Source organism: Athene cunicularia (assembly GCF_003259725.1).
Source record: "Athene cunicularia isolate RWA chromosome 1 unlocalized genomic scaffold, athCun1 chr1_part1, whole genome shotgun sequence".
NCBI classification, from domain to species: Eukaryota; Metazoa; Chordata; class Aves; order Strigiformes; family Strigidae; genus Athene; species Athene cunicularia.
This window is the reverse complement of record NW_020799091.1, coordinates 73190057-73212548: the sequence shown is the minus strand read 5'-3', so window position 1 is coordinate 73212548 and position 22492 is coordinate 73190057. Positions and strand designations below refer to the sequence as shown.

Below are 22492 nucleotides of genomic sequence, written 5' to 3'. Positions count from 1 at the left end.
AGCATTCTTTTTTTTTTTTAATGGAAAAGGTCACTGAGTATTTTATATAAACTCACTGAGACAATTTCAGAGGACTAATACTGTCTAGGTTCAAAATATATAAGGATTATTAAAGCCCCATACAGTAAAACTGAAGGGAACTGAAGGAACTCTTCTCCTGTAAAGGATTTTAATAGCAGCTGTGATTGTCTTTTGTTATTTATCTTGCTGTTGTGCCTGCAGGCCTTCCTAAACTCTTATTGTACAGACATACTATAAAGAGGCATTATAGCTTGCAGTCTCGGTTGTGACAGGATGAAACAGTTTGGTTAACATCACTGATGGACCAATGAAAAGAGTAAGAGGAAAGGTCCCTTATTGCAGCCTGTATTGGAGCCTGTTTACCCAATAGTTTAATGTTCCTGTCAGAAAGGCTTTCTTTAGCATGTGTAAAGAACTGTATATCTTTAATTTCCCTTTCTTGTATAGGATGTTTCTTTCCAAGAAGAGGTGGGGGATGCCATGTACAAGGAAGGAGGTGGCTGTTTCTTCCTGTGGAGCACAGGGGAGCAGCCTCAGGCTGTGAGGTGGGAGGGTGGAAAAATGCAGTGAGGACCTGGAACCCCAGTCCTCAGCTGTGGTGGCCAAAACCATCCTGGGGACCAGGCATCTGTACAGAAGTTGCTACAGCTCAGGAAATCTGAGAGTCTGATGAAATCAAACCAGACAGTAAGGATTCAACCTGCAAGGACACAGTGAGCAAGGGGAGTGTGCTTTGTATAGCCTTAGCCTTTCCTCCTGCTCGACTTAGCCACTGCAGGTTGCTCAGTACTGTCATACTTTCTCAAGTTGAAACACTTTTTGGTCTTTCCTAGAAAATCCACTTTATGGAAGAGGTTCAGGTAAATCCACCTCAGAGCCCTAGTGTACTGGGTCTGGCTGGGGGGGAGTTGACAACATCTAGCTGACTTGGAGTCCCACCATGACATGTAGCAAACCAGAAGAGAGAATAACATCTGCGCTAGACACTATTTTCTTGCTTAAAACATAGCTAATGCTGAAACAAACCAAAAACCTGGCATGCGATATGTATACTTTTTTAAAGGCTAAAACAGGTGGCTGAGGTGACAATTTTCTTTCCTTTTCCCCTCTGCAGAGTTTCTAAATAATTTGGGTTGTTTGTGTGGGAATACCTACTGCTGTTGTGGGGGGACAGAACTTGTTTTCACTTCATAGCCCTGTTTGTGGCTGTCACACAAAGCAAGGCAATCGATGAAACAGTGCTGTGAGAGTCAGGAGGTGAAAGCTGAACAACTGCAACAGGAGGAGAATTTTTAGACCTGATGGAATTTAAAGTTATTGGGGGATTTAAGTAATTTTTAAAAATTAATTAATTTTGTAGTGTTGTAGTGAAGGTCAAGGGCTGATTAATGCTTTAGACAAAGGATGCTTTTGTTAGAGACATGTTGTCTTGGAAATAAAAAAGTACCAGTGTTAAATATATTTAATTTTGAGACACTGACACCCTGTCCCTTGACCAACATCATTGCCGTAGGCAGACTGCCACCCCCACTGCCACCCCGCCCCTTGACCGACCTGGGCAAAATAGGCAGGATGCTGCCCACAGTATCCATGTGAGGTATGATCCTCTCCAGTCACACTGCATTGCTGGAGCCAAGGGGCAGTGCGACTCTTACCCACATTCAGAGGGCATTTACATCACTGGTTGTTGCTGCTAGGTGACCAAGTGTCATGGTATGTCATCACATCATGACACCAAGTGTCCCTGGATGTCCACCAGATCCACAGCATCCCTTACAATGCCATGTTTGCTATTGGCGATTGGATGAGTCACCGTGTGGACACACTGTTGCTCATCTTTCCTACTGCATCAGTAAAGCTTTGTTTTATAACGTGTTGTCAGACTCCATCACTGTTTGGAACACAGAAACTCAGCAGATAATCTGGAAAAAAAAACCCATAAGGCAGAAAATTTGACATCAGAAACACAGGGAAACATTGTGGTGCCTGATATGGCTTCTCCTCTCCCCATTTGATTTCCAGCTGCCGTGTCTGATTTCAGCACTGAACAGCTGTAACTCCTCTTCATAAATAGTAGCAGTAGTAAAAACAGTAGGACTGGGACATATTTGTTTCTTTTGATATCCTTCTTCACCTTCTAGCAGCAGCATTCCTCATATTTGCTCTGTGAAGAATCAATAGTTTAAAAATAGAAAGGAAGGAAGGAGAAAGAAGGAACCTTCTGAGACCAGCTTCACCCATAATTTTCAAAAGCCTGGTTTATTTTTAAAATCTTTACTTTCCTGGTGACATTATCACAGGAATCATTGTTGATGTCTATAAGTGTGTTTTTATATCATTCTAACTGACTTAACTCTGTTTTTGTTCATCTCCTCTTTTCTCCCAGTGGAGTTTTTATACTGTGATTTGGCTTCCATGAAGTCTATACGACAATTTGTGCAGCGGTTTAGAGCAAAGAATTGTCCACTCCATGTCCTGGTGAATAATGGTGAGTTCTGCTTTTTAGTTCACATATCTGCAGGGGATGATGTGACAAATGGGGTCCTCATCTTTCACCTCACATTTCAAATCAATTATCTGAACCATACGGTGGGTTACAATATGACTGCATTAACAGGTATATCTTTCTAGGAGGTAAATTGCGTTTATTGCATTTTTTGGAGAGATTGTCAGCTGAGCAGACTGAACACCTCAGTGCCACCCCTGCTTGTTGTGTTAATGCAAATCTTGTTCCTTTGCTGTATTTTTTAGCTCTCCATCACTAAAAATCATGCAACTACACAAGAATCTGAGCATCCCTAGTTTAAAAAAAAAAAAAGGAAAAGAAAGCTGTACTTTATGTCTATAGAAAACCTGTCATTTCACCTTTATTTACTTTCTCTCTCCTTATATTTTCCCTATATGACCACATACATTTAATGTGACTGCCCCTGGTAAACTGGGTTGGAGGGTTAATCCATTTGAAATATAATCTAGCAAATCATCCAGTGACCTCAGAGCAGTCACTGCTTAGAAGTTGTCCATAAAGCTGCGTCCTCAGTGGTCAGAGAACACATTAAAAGGACAACATTTATCTTCGCTTCCATACAATTATCAAATGAATCTCATTATTCTTAGGGATTTTAACTTTTGTTATTCACATGGTTGACATCTAATTGTGTTTTATAGCCACAGTGTTTTTGGAAAGCAGCCTATACAATAATTTTCCTCCAAAAACCCTGCATACTCTGCATGCACTTTCCTAAAGGGCAATTTTCACCTGTCTGTTCAACAAGGGGAAAAACCCACCAGCAACAACTTAGTCTTCTTTTAGAAGTTTTCTGCTGTTATGTGCTGCCGTTCTTGTTTTCACAATTATTAGCATGGATTTTTATTAAGAGATCCCAAAGAACATTTTTTGGTTTTCTATGCACCCTTCAGTCCTAGTGAGGGCAAATGTGCTGTAAATAAATAGAGTTGTTGCATTCATTGATGCCTTAAAGAGCATTCAGTAATACAAGCAAATATTTCAATAAAAATTCAAGAATATTTTATTTCCTGATTGATATGAAACATTCATGAAATGTTCAATTAAATATTCATTTATATTTGATTAGTCAAAAAAGGCTACCATTATTATTTTAATTGTGCAATAATTAAAGGTAGTGGATATTTAATCCTGGTTACAAAATCTTTCCAGTTTTACATGCCTACTTTTAAAGATACCAACTGTTACACAGATGGGAACAACACTATTTGAAAAACCAGCATTTTGGGGAAAGAAAGGTTTTGAGATCTATGGACCCATCAGACATCCCCTGCCCTCCACCTGTTTTCTGCATGATCAAAGCCAGGACTGCGCAGCAGGGGCTTGAGGGCAGATCTGCGGAGAAATGATGGGGCTGAAGAAACAACACAACTGAGAAGCCCTGTTCAATAAAGGATTTTGTTCTGCCCTAGTTGCTGCTGAAGCAGGATGAATAAAAATTGCATTTAAATATGTGTTCTTAGTCGAGAAACAAAGTTCGATGAAAATAGATCTCCTAATGTGCCTAACATGATACGAGAGCTGAGTGTAGGGCCAAAGCTTCTTAAAAGAAAGAAGCTTGACACTGATATTTGCCTGAATCAGTCTATATTTTTCTGACCTGCAAGAAGGGCATTTGAATTCACTTACACTTACCAAAGTTACCAAATATAGTTGCCAAGAGAAATCTCTTATTTGAGAAAATCCTGTTAGAAACTACAATGAAATGAATGGTCCAATTCTGCTTTTTGCTAAATCTTTAACTGAATCACAGAATCATGTCCAAATCTACAGTAAAAACTCCCATATAATTAGGTTAGTCTCTGACCATTACCTGTCGAGTCACCAGCCTCCATTCTGAAAGCTCTTTTCTGCCTTTTTTTTTTCCTAGTCCTTCTTGTTTGCTCTTGTAAATAATCTGTAGCATTTAGTTTTGTTACTACTTTCATAGTGAAAGCCCAAGTGATTTCTTGGTACATAAGAGGAAAATTAACATACCTAATGGAGGAGAAATAGCCTGATGCAAAATCGTTTAAACAGCTTCTCTTGGTTTTCCACCAGTGTTGAGCACATCCAAGACAAATGCTGATGTTTACGCTAACTCTTTTTTTTTTTTTTTTCTTGTCTTTTGTTTTTACTGTAATGCAGTGCACTAAGGAGGAAGATTCAGTCCGTCATGGACTGCAGAGCTGGAGGCACTACTCACTCAAAAGCCTCATCACAGTTGCCAGCTCCACTGCCTTCACCACACAATCCCCTGAACACAAGTTTGGAAAAGGACAATACTTGTAATATTTAAATGTCTGATGGGAATGAGTCGTTGGGCAAGTTGTCAGTGAGTGTGTATGCTTTCTGTCAGAAAACTCAGTTGTCAGTAGGAATACATTTTGCATGACTATTAGATGTCTTTCAGGACATCTCATAATGTCATGGTTGATTTTCTTACATCTCAGTGTATGCACCTAGAACAGTAGGTTTCTTAGTATCACTTATTACTTTTTTATTTCTTACAGATCTTGAAGGTCTAGAGTTCTTGGTATGAATTTTTATTTTTTAGCATATGGGGAAGAGCCTGTGGGCCAGGCATCTGCACAATGCGTTTGTAGGCAGTCGTATGCTTTTAAGAGTCTGACCCAAGGTCTTTTAGGACTAATGGAAAGTCTCCATTAGGTTTTGAAAATCGGACTTTGTGGGGGTCCCATGACTTCTGAATCAGACCACTGGCAACCTAACAAGAATTTTCCTCTCTATCTTCATAAAACCAAGCATTTTATTATCAAGGACTGTACCCTTTTAATACTTTTAAATGTAAAAATGCCGAGTTGTTACGTTACAATTTTTTTTTGCACACTATATTTGTATTATTTAATTGCTTTAAATCAAAATCTTTTAAATTGATTGATACAATCATGTTTATACATTAGTGATCTTTCCACATCTTATTTTCATGAATATATATCCTGTATGTATGTGAAGGGATGTGATATAATATTGTGGGCTTGTGTGAATCCATCAAAAAGCCAAGCATTTCAAGATGAATTGAGGAAAGTTCTAACATTATACAAAAATATATAAACTATGAAATCACATTGAAATATTATTAAAGACAAGTCATTTAGCATGAAGTACAGTTCTAGGTAAATAATCAATACTACATGTCTGACCTAAGATTGTTATGAAATTTGGCAGTTTTCCAGGTCACTGGTGATTTTTTAAAAATGTATCACTTGCTCTCCATCAGTTGCCTGGTTCAAGGATCTAGTGGGAAATTAAATTAATACTAAAATCCCGAGTTTCAAAGTATTCTTCTAGAGATAGATACCCAGGTCCCATTTAACTAGAGTTTAGGTATGCAAATAATTCAGCCACTTTAAGAAGTCTTATGTGAACATTTAGGGCATTCAAAATGGAGATCAGTGCACTAGAGTCACCTCCTCTCTTTTTGTTAGTTGATTTTAGCATATACATTTAACTTTCTAATTTCTAATTTAAAAGGAAAGATTGGTTGAATGCACTCATTATTTCAGCTGACAAATAAAGGCCTGTTGTTCCATTACTATGCTTCTGCATCAGTAATGTGCATGCTCAGCTCTTGGTTTTTAAAATAAACAAAACATATTAAAGATGCAAATAGAGTATTACATAAACATTTAAAAAAAATACAATGTGCTAGTGCTAAAAAGAGAAAAATGCTATGACACAGAAAAAATAATTTTATGTGGAAAAAAAAGTAAGCTAAATAGCTGAACTGTGAGCCATAGAAAGATGGATGCAGTACAAGCAGTTTAGAAAACTTAATCTGACAGAAGATCAGAAGAAAATATCTTCTAGTCTGCTAATTAGCAATTGGGTGCCAGTTTTTCATTTTTGTTTTTGAGAACTGTCTTTGTACATTTGAAAATCATTTAACAAATTATAGCATGTACACTAGTGTAATTATTTAATACATTTGTTAAAATGGTATTGCTGTTAAGGCATATTAGAAAGTCTGCTATCTTCCCGTGGCTGCAAAATGGACTGATAGGAAAACACTTCATGAAATTCCATGACCAGTAGCCACTGTTTCGTGCCAGAGAGTTTTTTTCTAACTTGAAGTCAGTCATTTTCTCTGTATACTAGAAATGTTTCTCAGCATCTTGTAGTTAATGTTTTTACTCATACATTGTTTACAGTACTTAATGATCTTAAAACCAAGAGAGCTAACACTGAAAGTCTTTCCAGTACTTAAAGGGGGCCTACAGGAAAGATGGGGAGGGACTTTATCAGGGAGTGCAGTGATAGGACAAGGGGTAATGGTTTTAAACTGAAAGAGGGCAGATTTAAATTAGATATAAGGAAGAAATTCTTTCCTGTGAGGGTGGTGAGACACTGGCACAGGTTGCCCAGAGAAGCTGTGGCTGCCCCCTCCCTGGCAGTGTTCCAGGCCAGGTTGGACGGGGCTTTGAGCAACCTGATCTAGTGGAAGGTGTCCCTGCCCATGGCAGGGGGGTGGAACTAGATGATCTTTAAGATACCTTCCAACCCAAACCATTCTATGATTCTATAATTCTATATAATCACAACATATTTAGCGATAACAGAATACCTACAGATACCAAACATTCACGGTCTAATTGATTAACAATAAAATACCAACTACCTACTCTGTCGCAGTTCACTGTGATTTTGGTTGCAGGTTAGGAAAGGAGGGAGAGAAAATGACAATGACATTTAATATATTACTTAGCATGCACACAAACAACAACAAAAAAACCCTTAGAGATGTCAGGATCTTATTAGCCTATTGTAGACAGATTACAATTAATATATCTCAGGTTGAAGCTTAACTAAGCCAATTTAAAATGAATATTTCTGAACAGCTGGCTAATTCAGATGTTCATATTTCATACTTTGTGGATCATCTGAGAAATCTCAGTCGCTTCATAGAATGAATAAGTCCCCATACTTTCTTCTTTAGTTCTTTGACACAATAAAAGCTGTATCAGTAGCTAAGTATGTGATATATATATATGTGTGTGTGTATATATATATATGTATATTTATTTGTATTACCTTCACACAGTTCAGCCATGTGCCATCCAGCCATAATCCTTTGCAGGAAGAAATTTGAGTAGTCCCATACATGCTCTCATGGTTGATCACATGTTAAATTACTCTTGTGTTTGAGTATTTGCAGGATCAGATCTTCAGAAGAATTCTAAGATTGAGGGGTGGGAACAAGTGGATATATTAAATATAAACAATTTTATAGGTATAATTGATTAGTTAGGTTTAACAATAGTTACATTATCACAGTGGGATCTATGGAAAGATCCTGTCCTACTGGATTAAGTAAGAGCCAGCTCTCTGTAGCAGCTGCAGGCTACAAAGGCTATAAAATGAGAGAAACCCCAGAGGAGTGGAAATTCACTGGAGAAGGCCCTGAGGGGAAGTTAGTGAGGAGGGTTGCTGTTGACTCCAGCGGAACTTGGATTTCATCAAAAATAATGCTTCTCCTCCAGCCACACAGGAAGCCTGTGGAAGCCTGTGGTGAACTCAGGATCTGATATCTCATGAATCTTGTTCTGGTGTCTTGCTTACAGCATCATGTTTCATATTTATCCTTTCTGGAAGACAAATTAGAGCAATGTGTAAGCAAAACTGAGATGGAAAAGGAGTAGAAGGACAGGGAGAAAAAGAGAGGAGGACAAACAGAAGGGAAGTGGCCCTTTACCTGGATGTAATGGATGATAGATACTAGACATCATGGGGCAGCTGGGCCTTTGAGAGATGTTTAGAGATGGAAAATGTAATTTGAGGTGATGGGGGGATTGGCTTAAAATGGTTATTCCATGAATGATGGGCAAAACTAGATTTGTAAGGACACTAATATGCAGCTTTAATGCGTTCTAAAATGAGAAGATAATCTCAGAGCCATATTTTTTAAAGAAGCTCAGTGTATGACAGATGCCATTTACTCAGTTTTCAGAAGAGGTCATCTTTATAAGAGAGGTGATGGGAAGGTATGGGGAGGCTGGCTGATCACACACTGCTCTTTACAGGTATTAGGTGCCTTGGGTCCTGAAAGTAACTTGTCTGGGCACATGTGTCAGAGCACTATGATACTGCTGACGGTATCCAACCCAGCTTGTTCAGAGCAACCGAGGGTTGTGAAATGCCAACATTTACCTAGTGCCCAGATTTTTAGCAGCAGTTATAAGCGAGTGCTTTTATTAAACTTGAATAGCATTGTTGTCTGCCAGAATGATATGTATCCTATATAAAGATATCAGATTTCCTATAAAATGTTTATTTTTTATTAGAAGAACTAATAAGCTAAAAGAGTAATTTTAGACTACTTCTGACTTTCAAACTGTAAGGATTTCATTCATGAAAATCCTGATTTTTGTTTGACACTGTCTTTGTCTTTCTAATTATTTCCAAACCTTTTTCTGTGTCTGTGATATCAAACACTTCATGAGAAGGGAAATATCTAAGCTCCACATGCTGCAGGTTCTTGACCCATTTGCTTTTATGTCCTGAAAGTGAGTGTTTTATCAGTGGAAGACAGATACAAAATTTAGCTATTGATGGATTAGGAAACCCAACCGGTTCTACTTAAGTATGTGGAACATTTGCCCCTGGCTTTTCTGAGAGGCAGAAGTGAGCCATGTTTTATTCTTACCTAATCCTTTCATAGCTTTTAGGTAAAAATATTTTTATACAAATTGCAAAACAAAATATTTTACTTCTAAGAGAATTTCCTATTGAATTAGAAAACTGTGACTGACTTTCCTATTTTCTGATTGTGAGTGGGATAACTCACCATTGTGCCAACTCAAATAACAGTTACTGAGCATACTTTTAGGAAACAAAGTGTTTTTTTCCAGGCAGACCCAATAATGAATGCTCTGATTTATTTTAGTGTATAAACAACACCTCAGTTATGGATTATATTTTCTTTTTCTGACACATTTTCCAGGGAACTAGCTTGGGCTTTCTGTGTTCACTATGTAGCAGCATGACATTGAATCAGAAGGTGAATCTGTTCTTAAGGAGCTATTGCAGTCTGTTCAGTTTTGTGCTGAACCTACTAAGATTTGGTTGTTGTTCTCACAGTCCTTGAATGTAGATTGTCTTCATTTTTTTCTTCTTTTTCTTTAACCTACTATAAACTAAGAGCTTGTCTTTGCTGGAAGGATGCATTGCTTTATGTTCTTTGGCACAGCTAATACAGTCCACTTCTCCCTTTGGGCATTATAGGTGGATCTGGGAGCACTACCAGTAGACGTTACTCAATTTTCATTTCCTTACTAGTTAGCCAAACTTTTAATGTCTGGGCTAAGATTTTCCATGCCAAGTATTTGCCTTAGGCTAATTTATTTTTATGTAGTCTTTTTGTAATGCCAGATAAAAGACTTTAGCTGTTTCCAACAATGATAAGAAAAACATCTTAGGGGTTTTTTAATGTTAAAAATTATGGTGTTTCTTTAGAAAGGCTCTGGTGTTATCACAGTTTGGAATGAGGACTTGAATGCAAGCAAGATGCTGCCTTTGTGTCAGAGGCAGTTGCACTTTCTGCCACTCATGGAGTAGTCCCATGATGGGTCAAGTCAGAAGCCTGTTAAGCACTGCAGTTTGAAAACCATCTTTTACATTTTAATTGCTAAAGATTTTACCTGTTCCAAGCATTTCTTGAATTGAGACTGAGCAGGTCTTTCTGCTGGAATCACATACCCAAGCCATGGTGGGAAGTACTGCATCCAGGAAAGTGCACTGGCACAGAGGCCAGGCAACAGCATCCCATCTGCTCTCTGTGACTGTCTCTGAGCTGGGGTGGAGATGGGCACTGTGGCTCATTTCAGACTCATCCTGGCCTCTCCACTGTCCAGACTGGGTGTCTGGGTCATCCATGATCTCTGCGACAGGCTTCTGTCCCACAAAAAGCAGGTTATGGGGTAGGGAGAGATGGATGGCAGGTGATGGGTATCTGGATTTTACCTTGATATACAGTTGGAACATAACAGTGGGGCTGGGACATGATTTCAGCACTCTCAGGACCTAAACATCTTGCCAGACATGGCTGGTGAGCTGATGCAGCTGGTGACCTCAATTGGCTAGTGACCACATGTCTCTGGAAGTGCCGGCTCTTATATTTTTAGTCATAATGACAAAATATGTAGCGTGGAATAGGAAGAAGCCTGGTTTGAATGCAGATGGGACAAGACTGTAACTTCCAAGAGAGACAGAACTATATGAGAAGCCTGGGTGTGAAGAATTGAAATAGAGTAGAGGCAGTTAAGGCTGGGAGGTTATAAGGGAGAACAACAGAAGATGGAGTGGAGTTGATGGGAAGGACAGGGCTGTCGTGGGAACCATTAGGATGGGGGAAAACTTGATGGCAGTACGTTTGAGTTTGCTGATTGAAAGACTTTTAAACAGAATTAAATTATGAATGTAGCATATATTCTTGTTCAATATCAAGAAATTTGTAAGAGAGCAAGTATGAGGGGAGGAATCTGGGGTGAGTAGTGAAGATGAAGAGAGGTCTTATGTTTGTCTGAACTGTAGAAGAGGTCTCAGTCAGAGTTTGCAAGTGCTTAGATACCACAGAATTTGCAAGGATTGAGTCCTTGAGGACTAGAGTCTCTGTTGTGCACAAACTGATCCTTTTCTTGCAGTGAGGGAGTTCCTGACTGATGTCTTTTTTGTGAGTTTACTGTTGTTTAACAGAGATGAGAATTATCCCCCTTGGTGGAGATGTGATTGGAACCTCTCTCTTCTATTTGGCCACTGACTTCAATGTAACTTGTAGAAATTAATTCTCATCTACCCCTGTGTCACAACTGGTTCGTGCTGAAGAGGGGATGGAGAAGCTGGTGAAAGTCTCAGAGCCATGGGTTGTGGTCCTGTAAGAAAACCAGCCTCAGGAGTAATGGAAGGGTGAACCAGGCATGTGACTAGCAGATGCCTGCAGGATGCAGAGTGAGATCTATGAGATTCAGACACAAAGGAGCTAGAGTAGCTGGGTAAGAAAATTAGGGAGACCAAATTTACCATTTGCAGGGAAGCGAGAGGCAGATGAAGCTAATATGCATGTCTGGGGCTGATCCTCTCCTCTCCTTCCTGCACACATGCTGTTCCTTCATATGATCAGTATTGGGTCGCCAGGTTCTGGGCATAAGGGAGGGAGGGGAGCACAGCCCAGACCTGAGGCAAGGAAGCAGCACACAGACCTTGGCTTCATCAGTGCTGTGCATTTTGGCTGGCACAGGGAGTTGGGGAAGTTGTCAGGAAGCCAGCGTGCAGAAATGTCGATGGGCAGTGCAGAGCCTCTTGCAAGGGAGCTGGAGGTGGGAGACAGTAGGAACTTGCTTAGCCTTGCAAAGGCTCAGGCACAGTCCTGCAGAGGAGTTGTTCTGGGAAGAGGCAAGGGAGACTGAACCCTCTGGCGATGGTTCTCCTCTGCAGCCCAAGACTGAGTCGCAGTGCTGCCCCACTCTTTATCAAACCTGTTTTCATGGTGGCTGGTCACCTCCAGGGAAGGTCCATGCACAGGACATTGTGCACCACTGATGCCAGACGGGCTCACAGCAGGTGTCCTGGCATCTCCCCAAGGGTCAAATGCGTTGGTGTGGACTCTTAAGTGTCATCTAGGTGTCATCGTTTTGCCATGGGCCAAAATTCCTTGCTTTGCTTCAGTTTCCTCCTAGTTTGCTTTAGAAAACTGCATATACAGAGCTCCAGAAGATACTAAAAAGTGCAAGGGTCTGAACTCCCTCTGGGGAGACAGGAAATAGCACCATAGCATTGGAGAGCTGTACCAAGCTTCATTTGTTATTTTTGTGTTTTTTCGTCTTAACTGTTTGGATTTTTGCATTTTCAGATTTCATATACTGTTAATCTGGCTTCTGTGTGTGGTCCTATCTAGACTCCAAACACTTTTCTGGGCTCTGGTTTACAGATATAGCTTAGCAAGCAGTGTGTTGCAGCAGTGCTGTAAATTCACCTCTCAGCAACCCAGACAAGGCATACCTGTCCAAAGCAGTTATGTGGGTACAGTTGTGTCTTCAGTAGGCACTTCTCGGGGCAATTCTAATAAGGCATTGCATGTTCTCATTGATCACTAGCCAGGAGAGATCCACAGGACAGGCATATTCTGGGACAGTACAGCCCAACTGAACGTGGTAGAACAAGCAATTTAGTGTAGGTGGCCTAGCCAGGGAATGCTGCTATATGGTTATTGAGATGTTCATTCCACTATAGCTGTCCCTATTTAGGAGACAAGTGGGCTGTACTATTTTATACATAGATAAATCCACCCATAGATCTTCTGGTGTATGGATGTGCAGACCAGAGCAGTTTTGACACTGTTAGGTGAGGTGGGTCACCTCATGTGGCTGCACTCATGGGATGGAAAATGCTGCTAAATCAATCAGCTACACCTGTACAAAGCCTGTGTGGAGCAAAGGCTTTGTGCGATTACTCAGAGTTGCTGCATCTATTAATTTGTCCCCTTGGGAAATTTTTTTTTTGTACATTAAGTAGCTCTTCCTTGTAAATAGCAAGAATTGGATAAATGCAATTATATAGGTTCAGCTCCTGCTGTGAAGGTGTTATATGTAAGTGTATGCAGCTGTCTTCTTGTGTTGTCTGCCCAGCATTTGGGTTGCTGGGGATAAAAGGACTTGAATGTGGGGGGAACTGTGTCCAAGCCATCTTCCATGAGCCTGGCTGGGAAGGAAGACATTTTGTTTGGCATGTGAAAAAGAGATTTTAAATCTTTCTTTTGTAGTGAGTTTGAGAGAACTACCTTTGAAAACCTCCAAGTAGTTCACTGTAAATAAATCTAGATGAGTGAAATACTTGTGTTTTTAAAGCTCTTAAAACTGTATTTTATAATGGAGTTGGAGGATGTCTTTGCAGTAGGAGGTACAAGAATTACAGCAATGTTTACCATCATCTGTAGTACAGGCAGGCATGGTACAAATTCTCTTGATACAATCCAATAAAAATATGGTATGCCTGGCCTGTAATATTTACAACTGCCATAAACTTTTTGTTATGTTGTGTGCAGTATCAGATCCATTATGCTCTTAAAATCACATAAGACAATTAATTGATGGATCCCAAACCAAGAGTTTAATTAGAAACTTTACAGAAAGTAATGATAAATGACTTTTCAAAGACAGTTCTCTTGAGGTGTATTCATTCTTTGAGAGAAAAATATGACTATTGCCTAGTCATAAAAGTAAAAAAGGATAGATTTTTTCTATTCATTATAGATAATTAAAATATGTATAATTTGAACATATTACAATAAATGTATAACTGCAGCATCTTAGAATGTATTCCTATAAGAACAGTTGTTAAGCATAGTTATGCAGCAAAATATTTTCCTTATTCTAATTTATTTCTACTCTTTCAAAATCACACATTGATTTGTCATTTAGGCAGTTTATTGCATGCATACTGTCAGTCTTTTGCCTGAATATTTCAATAACAGCTAATCAATTACAAAGTAAAATCTCATGTTCAGCTTAGTTATGAATTAATTTCCTAAAGCAATTCTGGTATCAGTGACATTTTAAAAAATAATTCTTCTGGAAACAGAATCAGAGATGAAAATATATTAGAAAGTTGTATCAGAACTGAGGTGTTTGACATTAATGGTCTATGTGCTGCCACTTCAAACTTCACATGCACTCAAAAAAAATGACGAGACTGACTATTGATAATTAAAATCAGAAAGATACTGGGTTGTGTGGATTCCATACCAGAAGAATAAGCAAAATCATTCTTAGATTACAGTAAAAAAAAAAAAAAAAAAAAAAAGAAGCATTTTTTAATGGTTCAGATAGTATTGGATTAATTGAAAGAATTAAAAATAGAAGCAGCTTTCATTCTTTGAGTTACCATTTTGGGCCCTTGAGTAAAGCTGATGATGTTTCTGGACAAAAGAAAATCAATAGCATGCCACTTTTAGTATCTACTGAATGTTAGGTAGTTAATAATTTAAAAAAAGAGAGTCTGCTGCTTCACTTACAAGGTTTTCCCTTTTGTCAGAGAAGCAGCCAGGTACAGTTGCCTGTTGGGTACTTCTTTGTGTGCTCTCTCTCAGTGAATTAAAGTGGCTTCTCCTCAAACAAGAGAAACTGCCCTCAAATTGCAGGGCAAGACTTTTTGATATCCTTGATACGAACCGCCTCAAAGATGAGAGCCTTAAAAAAAAAAAAAAAAGTCTTTCAAAGGTGTTTTGGATTCATATTATTTGACCAGCTCTTGAAGACAAAAAGGAAATTATAGTAGCAACAAATGCAAGCAGAGGTGATTGTGCCTGCTCAAGGACTTGACCGCAATTTCTACTTAGAGGAAGCTCCTCAGGAATGAACAAAATAATTTTCGGGAACGTGTATCTTAGCAGTTGTGCATTGTATGAGTGAAAACTTTTCCCATCTCCTGACCTGAGCTCAGATCTGGTTTTTGCTTCCAGGATGTGCAGCACAGATGGTGGAGACTAATTGGGGTGAAGGGCAAAGCCTCTATGTGCTCTTTAAATCCCGCGCCTCTCCAGAGGTCGAGGGGGCAGTTGCTGTAGCACAGGCGTCTGCTGGGCTGATGTGAGAGATGACAGCCCCCCCCAGGTTTGCCTGCTGGTTATGATGCAAAGCTCAATGGCTGTAGCAGCCATCTACAGCACTCTTCACCAGACATTCCTCCATCCCTCTGTCTGACTCAGTCAACAGAAGCGTGTGTGTGTGCATGGAAGGGGCCCGTAGTGAGCTCTGCAGCAGCCCCGGCAGATGTAGAAGCAGCACTTGTGGTTCACATCAGCTTTGCCCTGCCAGGACTGTTTTATGTTGGCTGCCTTTTCTTGGGCTTCCATTTTACCAGAGTTGCTGCAGACAGACCTCTGGCAAACTGCTTCTTCCCATCTTTTCCAAGTGTCAGAGCATTGGAGGGCAGGATGAGCCTTAGATCGTTTCCTTGTACCAGCCGTGGTGCTCAGAGATGCAGTAATGTTCCCATCTGCCCTCCAACAGCTTGTGCTAAGCTCTGTCTCTGCTAAAACTTGCACTGTAGCAGGCAGAGACTTGATCTGGGAGACTGGGATTTGCTGCCCTTTCTGCCCTTTCCTTCTTTCCAGAAAACAAGAAAATGTTACAGCAGGGCTTGTCTCACATTTATGTCTCTCCATAACCTTCACACCAGTGCTCGGTCCCGGCCACTGCTCTGGATGTGATTATATGCGGCATATGCAGATTACAGAGGAAATGGCAATCAATCTGTTTCCAACTCTGTGGGCAGTTACACTGTGCATTAGAGAAAGTGCTGCTGAGGAAGGAGAATACAACGGGACACCCGACCAGACACCCTCTAATTTGTGTCTTTCCCTTGTTAAAGTTGAGATTTGACATGCAGAGAAACCACACCTGGCAGCTGGGGTTTCCTGTCATTCTGAGGTATCTAGGAAAGTGGATGTAATGACACAGAGAGATACCAATCAGAGCTTTTGTAGAGCCCCATCATGTAATTTGCATTGTGTTTCTTTCATCATACCATCAGCCACCATCACTCATCTTCAGTCTTAAATTTTCTGTATGCAGGTATGCTGTGTTACACCCAAATCTTTTGTTCACTCTGTCATCTTCTCTCTTTCTTCCCCTCATGCTGCTTCTCCAATTGCTCCATTAAGCAGTAGGCAGCCACAGGTGAATTGCTAAGGGTGTCGGCCATGCTAAAAAGATCCTGACAATATCTCTTCAGCCCAAGCAGCAGTAACGTAGCAGAACTGTCAGGTGACAGAACACCCCAAAGAAGGAGCAGTGTAGATACACAGCATGTGCAATTTAAAAGGGTCATTTAGTATGCCATCATTAGGCTGACATCAAGAAGTGGGATGTTAAAGGCTTTTTAATGGACACATGAAGTAGCACGAGGATTAAGCTGACACTGTCTCATGTCTGTGAGCAAAGGTGGCCTTTCTGCTGTTTCATATTCATGTGTTTTAGAGAGAAGACAAATGGCCTACAACATTATTCTCCATGAGGCACCTCCATCTACATTTAAATTACAAAGGTCAGGTCCACTTGTACAATAATTAAATTTTAATAAAATAAGAATAATTTATAACATTCAAGTCTGCATTATAATTGAGCAGGATAGCTATCCTCCACACAGCCTCAGTACACGATATAATTTATGCATGAGCTCAGGATTCTCTGCAAGATGCTGAAATCAACATTGCATGTTAGGGATGTGGATACTTATTTTAGGCACCGAGTTTGAAACTCGTGGTTTGTAGAAATATATGCAAAAATATTGCCAAAATAAGCATTCAAAAACTCATTTCAGTATGCAGCTGCTTGTAAGCACAGTAATTAAGATATACTGGGCAAATATACTACATCTTTTCTCACCCACACCAGTGAGATAGAAGTTGCAGAACTCAGATGAAGACTCAACAGATCTTTAAACTCCAGCCAGAACTCAGCAGAAAGTCGTCTGGGAGAGCAGGTCTGCTGCTTAGCCTGGTCTTGTCTTCACTGCTCTGAGCTCTTTGATGGAGGGAATGTTGTTGGGATCACTCAGCTTCCACCTATTGTAGATGGATTATAGCTGTGGATCCACAGCATTGCATTCTGGCACACCAGCAATGGATTAACTCAACTTTTAATGTCTTCAAAACACTTTTCACAAATGAACACATTTATCCTCACAATTCTGCAGGGAGGGAGGGAGGGAGAGAGTCAGTCTAACTATTTTCTGGATAAAGGAACTGAAGTAAGGGTTTTTACATTTTTCTTGGCAGGAATCAATCAGTGTCAGCTTTACACTTTACATGCCACCACCACTCACTCATTTCTTTAAATGCCGTGTTTACACTCTGCAGCAGGAGACCCGTGCTGCTTCTAGTTTGCTGTTTCTCTGAAACAAATCAACAGGTTTTACTTCTACTTTCTCCTCCAGCTGGGGTGATGCTGGTCCCTGAAAGGAAGACGGAGGATGGGTTTGAGGAGCACTTTGGCTTGAACTACTTGGGACACTTCCTGTTGACTAACCTCCTCTTGGATACGCTGAAGCAATCAGGAACGCACAGTCACAATGCTAGGATCATCACTGTCTCATCAGCCACCCATTATGTAGCCAAATTGCACTTGAACGACTTACAAAGCAGGTACCGATTAATTTTTGGTGTTCATTGATCTGTAGTAAGGGTGGGCAGATTAAACTCAAACAGAACTGTTACTGAATACTGAATGTGGAGGGGTTTTATTGCCCTTTTATTTTTAATTAATGGTGATTCTCAAGCCATTGCTTAATGTCTTTCGGTCTTGAACAAAGCTTGCAGCTTTCAGTCAAAGATACAAATAATTTATAAGCTTGTGTACTGAGTCTTTTATACTGAACCTTGAAAGCCTTGCTTTCCTTTCTGATGCTTATACTGCGGTGATGGTTGTGGTGCAGAGCCTGGGCTCATCACTGCCTAATCAGGGAGACTCTCAATGAGTGGGATGTTTTAAAACGGCTTGGGTGAATTCTAATAGACTTTGTCCTCAAGTGAATGCATATGTAGAGGCCCTGATCCTGCCCTCAGATGGGCTCAGACAGATGCTTGTGGCTGCTAGCTCCCTGCCCATTGAGCGTGGGGCTTCTGACTTGGCTCTGGGGGGGCAACTAGCCCCACCTGCCCAGCTGCCTTGCAGTTTCACCTGGCCCACATGCTGCCTGCTCCTTCCTCCCTGGCATCTCTGCTCTGCAGCACACTGTTCTCATCCTCCCTTCCCTCTGCCTCTGGCCTCCGCCTTGTCTTGGCACCACTCCTGATGTCCTGGTCCCCCACCTTGGCCTCCTTCACAGCCCTTCTTCAGCTTCCCCCTCCTGCCTCCTGGCACCAGGTTGTGCCGTCCCTCCGGGCTCAGTGGTGCTTGCCCTCTCATGCATCAACCCCGTGATTCACAGCAAACGCTGAAGCCCTGGCTCTTGTCTGTGTCACTCCCTGTGCTTCCTGAATGCTTCCCGAGATCCAAGTGTGCCGCTGGATTTTTTAACCCAGTAAGATGAGTTAAAATGTATGGCCACCTTCTGTCCGAGTATGTTCATTTTAGAAAACTGTGGGTGAAATGTCTATGGGATACTTCTAACATTAGGAAGACATCAAATGATTCAGTAAATGTCTCTGGTATCATACAGGAACCATGTAGAGTTGTTTAGTTAGTTGAGGAATGGGCAGGATAATTGAGATGATAGATAAATTTCAAAATTTCCCCATACTGCCACATGTGGCAATTACGTGCTTACTGATGGGCTCAAATAGAGCCTGTGTTCTGATGGGCTCCAAAGCATCTCTGTGTGCACGGAGCCAGTCTGAGTTTTGCATCATTCCCATCAAGAAATTCTGTCTCTGTCCTTTGACAGGGACTTCAGCACGTGTTCAGAGGCACCTGGCCTGAGGTTTCATTTTGGATCAAAGACTGAAATTAGAAGTCTGGGCTGTTTCCACTGCAGACATTTTACATGTGAATGCTGCATTAAGCATGTCAAACTTTCTATTTGACTTCTGATTGCATACTATGGCATCAGTTTTATTACAGGCACATTGTTTCAATTCTGCAGGGTAGTCACAGTTTAATCTCTTGCTTGTAAAACAACCACAGGAAATTACCCTTACTCTTCACTAGATGTATGTATTTGTTGCTTCTGATGGGCATGTGCTAGCTGGCACCACACAAGGGGGCTGAGTGTAATTAGTATTTCTTTGGGATAAAGTGCAGAATGCAAAATTAAATGTGGCTGTTCTGTGTCCCTAGATAACAGTAGTTCTCTTGATTATAGCAAAGCCTTGTACTGTGCCTCTTTAATTTAGGCTCATCCTTACCTGTGATTCATCATTATTAACTCATATTTTAATGGAACCAGAAATGTTTCAGTTAGGAAATTTATGGTTGAGCATGAACATGACCAATCTGATGTAAAAAATAATAATATACCAGTGAGATTTACCTGCAGATTTTGTGCCAAACCCTGCCCTTTACATTTCAATTTTATTGGAGTAAGGAGAGCCATAAAGGACAACAGAGTCTGGCTGAGTTTGCCTGCTCTTTCCCACATGGATGCTCTGGATCGCTCAGGGGCAGCAGTGGTGCCTGCTTTCTGAGCACACAGACACAGCAGTGGGACCCAGAGTGAGCTGTGGATTCAGCTCAAAACCTTTTCTTTGTTCAGGTGCTGATAAGCTCCAACTCAGGCAAATAGTTACCGCATAAACAGTGCTCCTAAAACCAGTGAGATCTCTTGTGTGTTCGAGTGTGTCCCTACAGTGTGAGCAGGTGGTTTAGCAACCCTGGAAGACTGTTGCGGGGTACCATACAAAGGCATTGCCTCAGAGACACCTTGTGATTCAGAGCAGTGTTTAAGAGCGTTAATGAATGCAGTAAAGACAGCCATGGTAATAAGCACTGTGGTATGATAGTGTTCCATGAATTGCTACATTTTTCCCGGTGATGTCATCCCTCATTTTTGATGCTTGTGTGAATGGGAAGTCTTTCTAAAAATTTTATACTGGCTTTTTCCTTATTTTCATTTTCCCTAGTTGGCCATAATTAACTTCACAACTTGGGTGTATGTTCCCAGATAGGCTAGTAGTCTTTAACTTTGCAGAAAGGCAGCAAAACAATTTGGAGTCATTTATTCACAGTGGAGAAAGGGAACTGTGCTCAGTGCTGGAAAAAATTACTGGTGGCAGCAGACTGAATTGTTTACCACGCTTTTCTGCCATTATTCCTATATTTTGGTTGGACTAGTGTCCAAACTGGAGGTGAGTGATAATGGCAGAGGAGGAATTCATCCATCAAACAGTAGAGAAGGAAATGCAGAAGACTGTCTTGACATAAAGGACACAGTAAATTGATGTTCAGTTCTCTGCTTTACCAGAGATTTTTCCATGGGATCGTTCCCCACATGGAAGACTCTTGGTTTGCAGTCACAGTTGTGGCCATCGCTCCCCACTGCTTGTACTTGCTGCTCAGTGATCTGCTCTGAAGCTAGACGTCATCCATATCACAGTGACCACAGTGTAACAGAATAAATAATTGCTGCAAGGTCTGTGCCATGAACAGTATTAAATGCAGCTTGTGTTACTGTTTTCCACATTTCCTCTGTGGTTTGTTTTCTGCCATCTTACCAGTCTGATTTATCCCATGTTTCTCTTTTCAGCTCTTTTTTGGTGGGAGTATTAATTTATCTTTTTCTTGATTTTCCTTGCATTTTACATGATTGTTCTTCCTTTGTTATCTCTCTCTTCATGCCTGCCTTCTTGATTTCTGTGTTCATAGTGTCATCTTCACCTGTGTCTTTTGAGCTTTTTTGCCTCCATTGCCTTTTCCCCTCCTATCTCATTTTCTCCTCTGTTGTTTGTTTTTTTTTTTTTTTTTCTTTTGGATGTGTCTTATTTCTGCCCACCAGTTCATTTCCTCTCCACTTATCTTCTTCTTATCTTCTCCCTCAGCACCAGTCCTGTTTCTCCCCAGCGAATTTCATTTCTCCCCCTTTCTGCCCATCGTCTTCAAACACGCCAAGAAAAGAGACACAGCATGGGTACACCAAGGCAGGACAGAGCTTGTTTCAAACTGGCAGGGCATAGCTTGTTTCATGTGTGTTATTGAAAATGCAAACGCACAAGAGCAATGACTGTTCTCCCAGTTCTTTTGCTGAAGGATATATGAAGAACATCAAACACCTTTGTGGTCTTTTAGATCCAGACCATTTTCAACAGCAATCACATGAGTCGACAAGGGGATCCCTAAGGCAAATCATCCTCCTTCATCCCTACTTTGAATACGACTGTTTTCAAGGAGGTGAAGGTTTAACAGAAATGCTATCTATCTGCAAGTGTTTCAACAGTGGTGATTTCAGCAATTACGTGCTGAGGGTAGTACATTGTGCACTCTAACAGCATAAATGGGATGTCCTTTCTTCCTCTTTTGCCTGCCTTTATACTTTGTAAAGTGAGAGGAGAAAAAAAATATGGTTGTGAGAGAATATGGCTGGCTGGTTTTAGCAAAAGCTTGAAAAACATTGTGCCATCCTCTTGGGCTGAGATAGTCTTGAACAGTGCATTAGAGTTAATGGTGCTCTTACAAGGCTGGGATGGAGGGCACTCCTTCAAGTACTTTACCTACTGAAGTAAGAAGGAATTTTAGCAAAGTAAAGATAAAGAGACCTTATTCTCTTTCCCGGGCTGTGGGTCACACCTGAAAATGTTCCCTTTCCCAGGGGTTAGCATCTTTGTGCGTTCTGTCTAGCTTTTTCTCCATGACTAACTATTCCTTTCATCATCCTCTCTTTTTGCATGCCAAATGGGCCCTGTAATGCTGTGAATCACAAATCTATGAACTCCCCAACCACAGTAACACAGCTCCTTTTCTGGTTCACATCTCCTGTATATTCAAGAACAGTCAGTCACACTTTTTCTGCTCCCTTTCCTCTGCTCTCCAACTGAAGAAGGAGCTGGTGTTTTCTGTAACTCTCCAAGCTGGTACAGTCCCCAGATAATTTCTGTTTTTTTTTCCCTGGAGCCCTAGTTCATGAATCATGTCAGGGACAATAGAGATTGAATGAAAGGAATTGCAAAGATCCCAGCTGTCACATGTGCATCCTAGATGGTGTAAAATAGGGTAAATAGCTCTGCCTAGGAGCTGTGAGTATGCTTCAGAGGCCAGACAGCTCTAGTTAAACTCTATTAGGCAGTTCATAGGGGCTGTAACAGGAGGTGTCATGTACTGGTGGGGAAATCTGTCTAAGAAGGTCTCTGGAGACATGCTGTTCTTGGATGGGTGTTGGCCTTCATCTTCACTTCTTGCATGTGTATGATGTTTGTTGGTAAAAAAAGTTACATTAAGTTTGGGCAGAAAGTTGAGGATTTTGTCCCATCAGCATTGCTGAGATTTTGAAAATACTGTCCATGAATAGCAATGAAAAGTTAAA

General features: G+C 40.7%; 1 protein-coding gene across 4 annotated transcripts in view; it reads left to right on the top strand.

Annotated features, from left to right (window-relative positions):
* The window catches only part of DHRSX (dehydrogenase/reductase X-linked), a 142258-nt gene that overhangs the window by 72750 nt on the left and 47016 nt on the right, over window positions 1–22492 (top strand). For 3 of the 4 annotated variants that reach the window (XM_026858252.1, XM_026858269.1, XM_026858279.1), the window contains exons 4-5: window positions 2408–2509; window positions 17477–17684. In XM_026858252.1, the coding sequence (XP_026714053.1) occupies window positions 2408–2509; window positions 17477–17684 (310 nt within the window). The remainder of the gene's footprint in view (window positions 1–2407; window positions 2510–17476; window positions 17685–22492) is intronic. The other variant, XM_026858261.1, reaches the window with a different exon arrangement.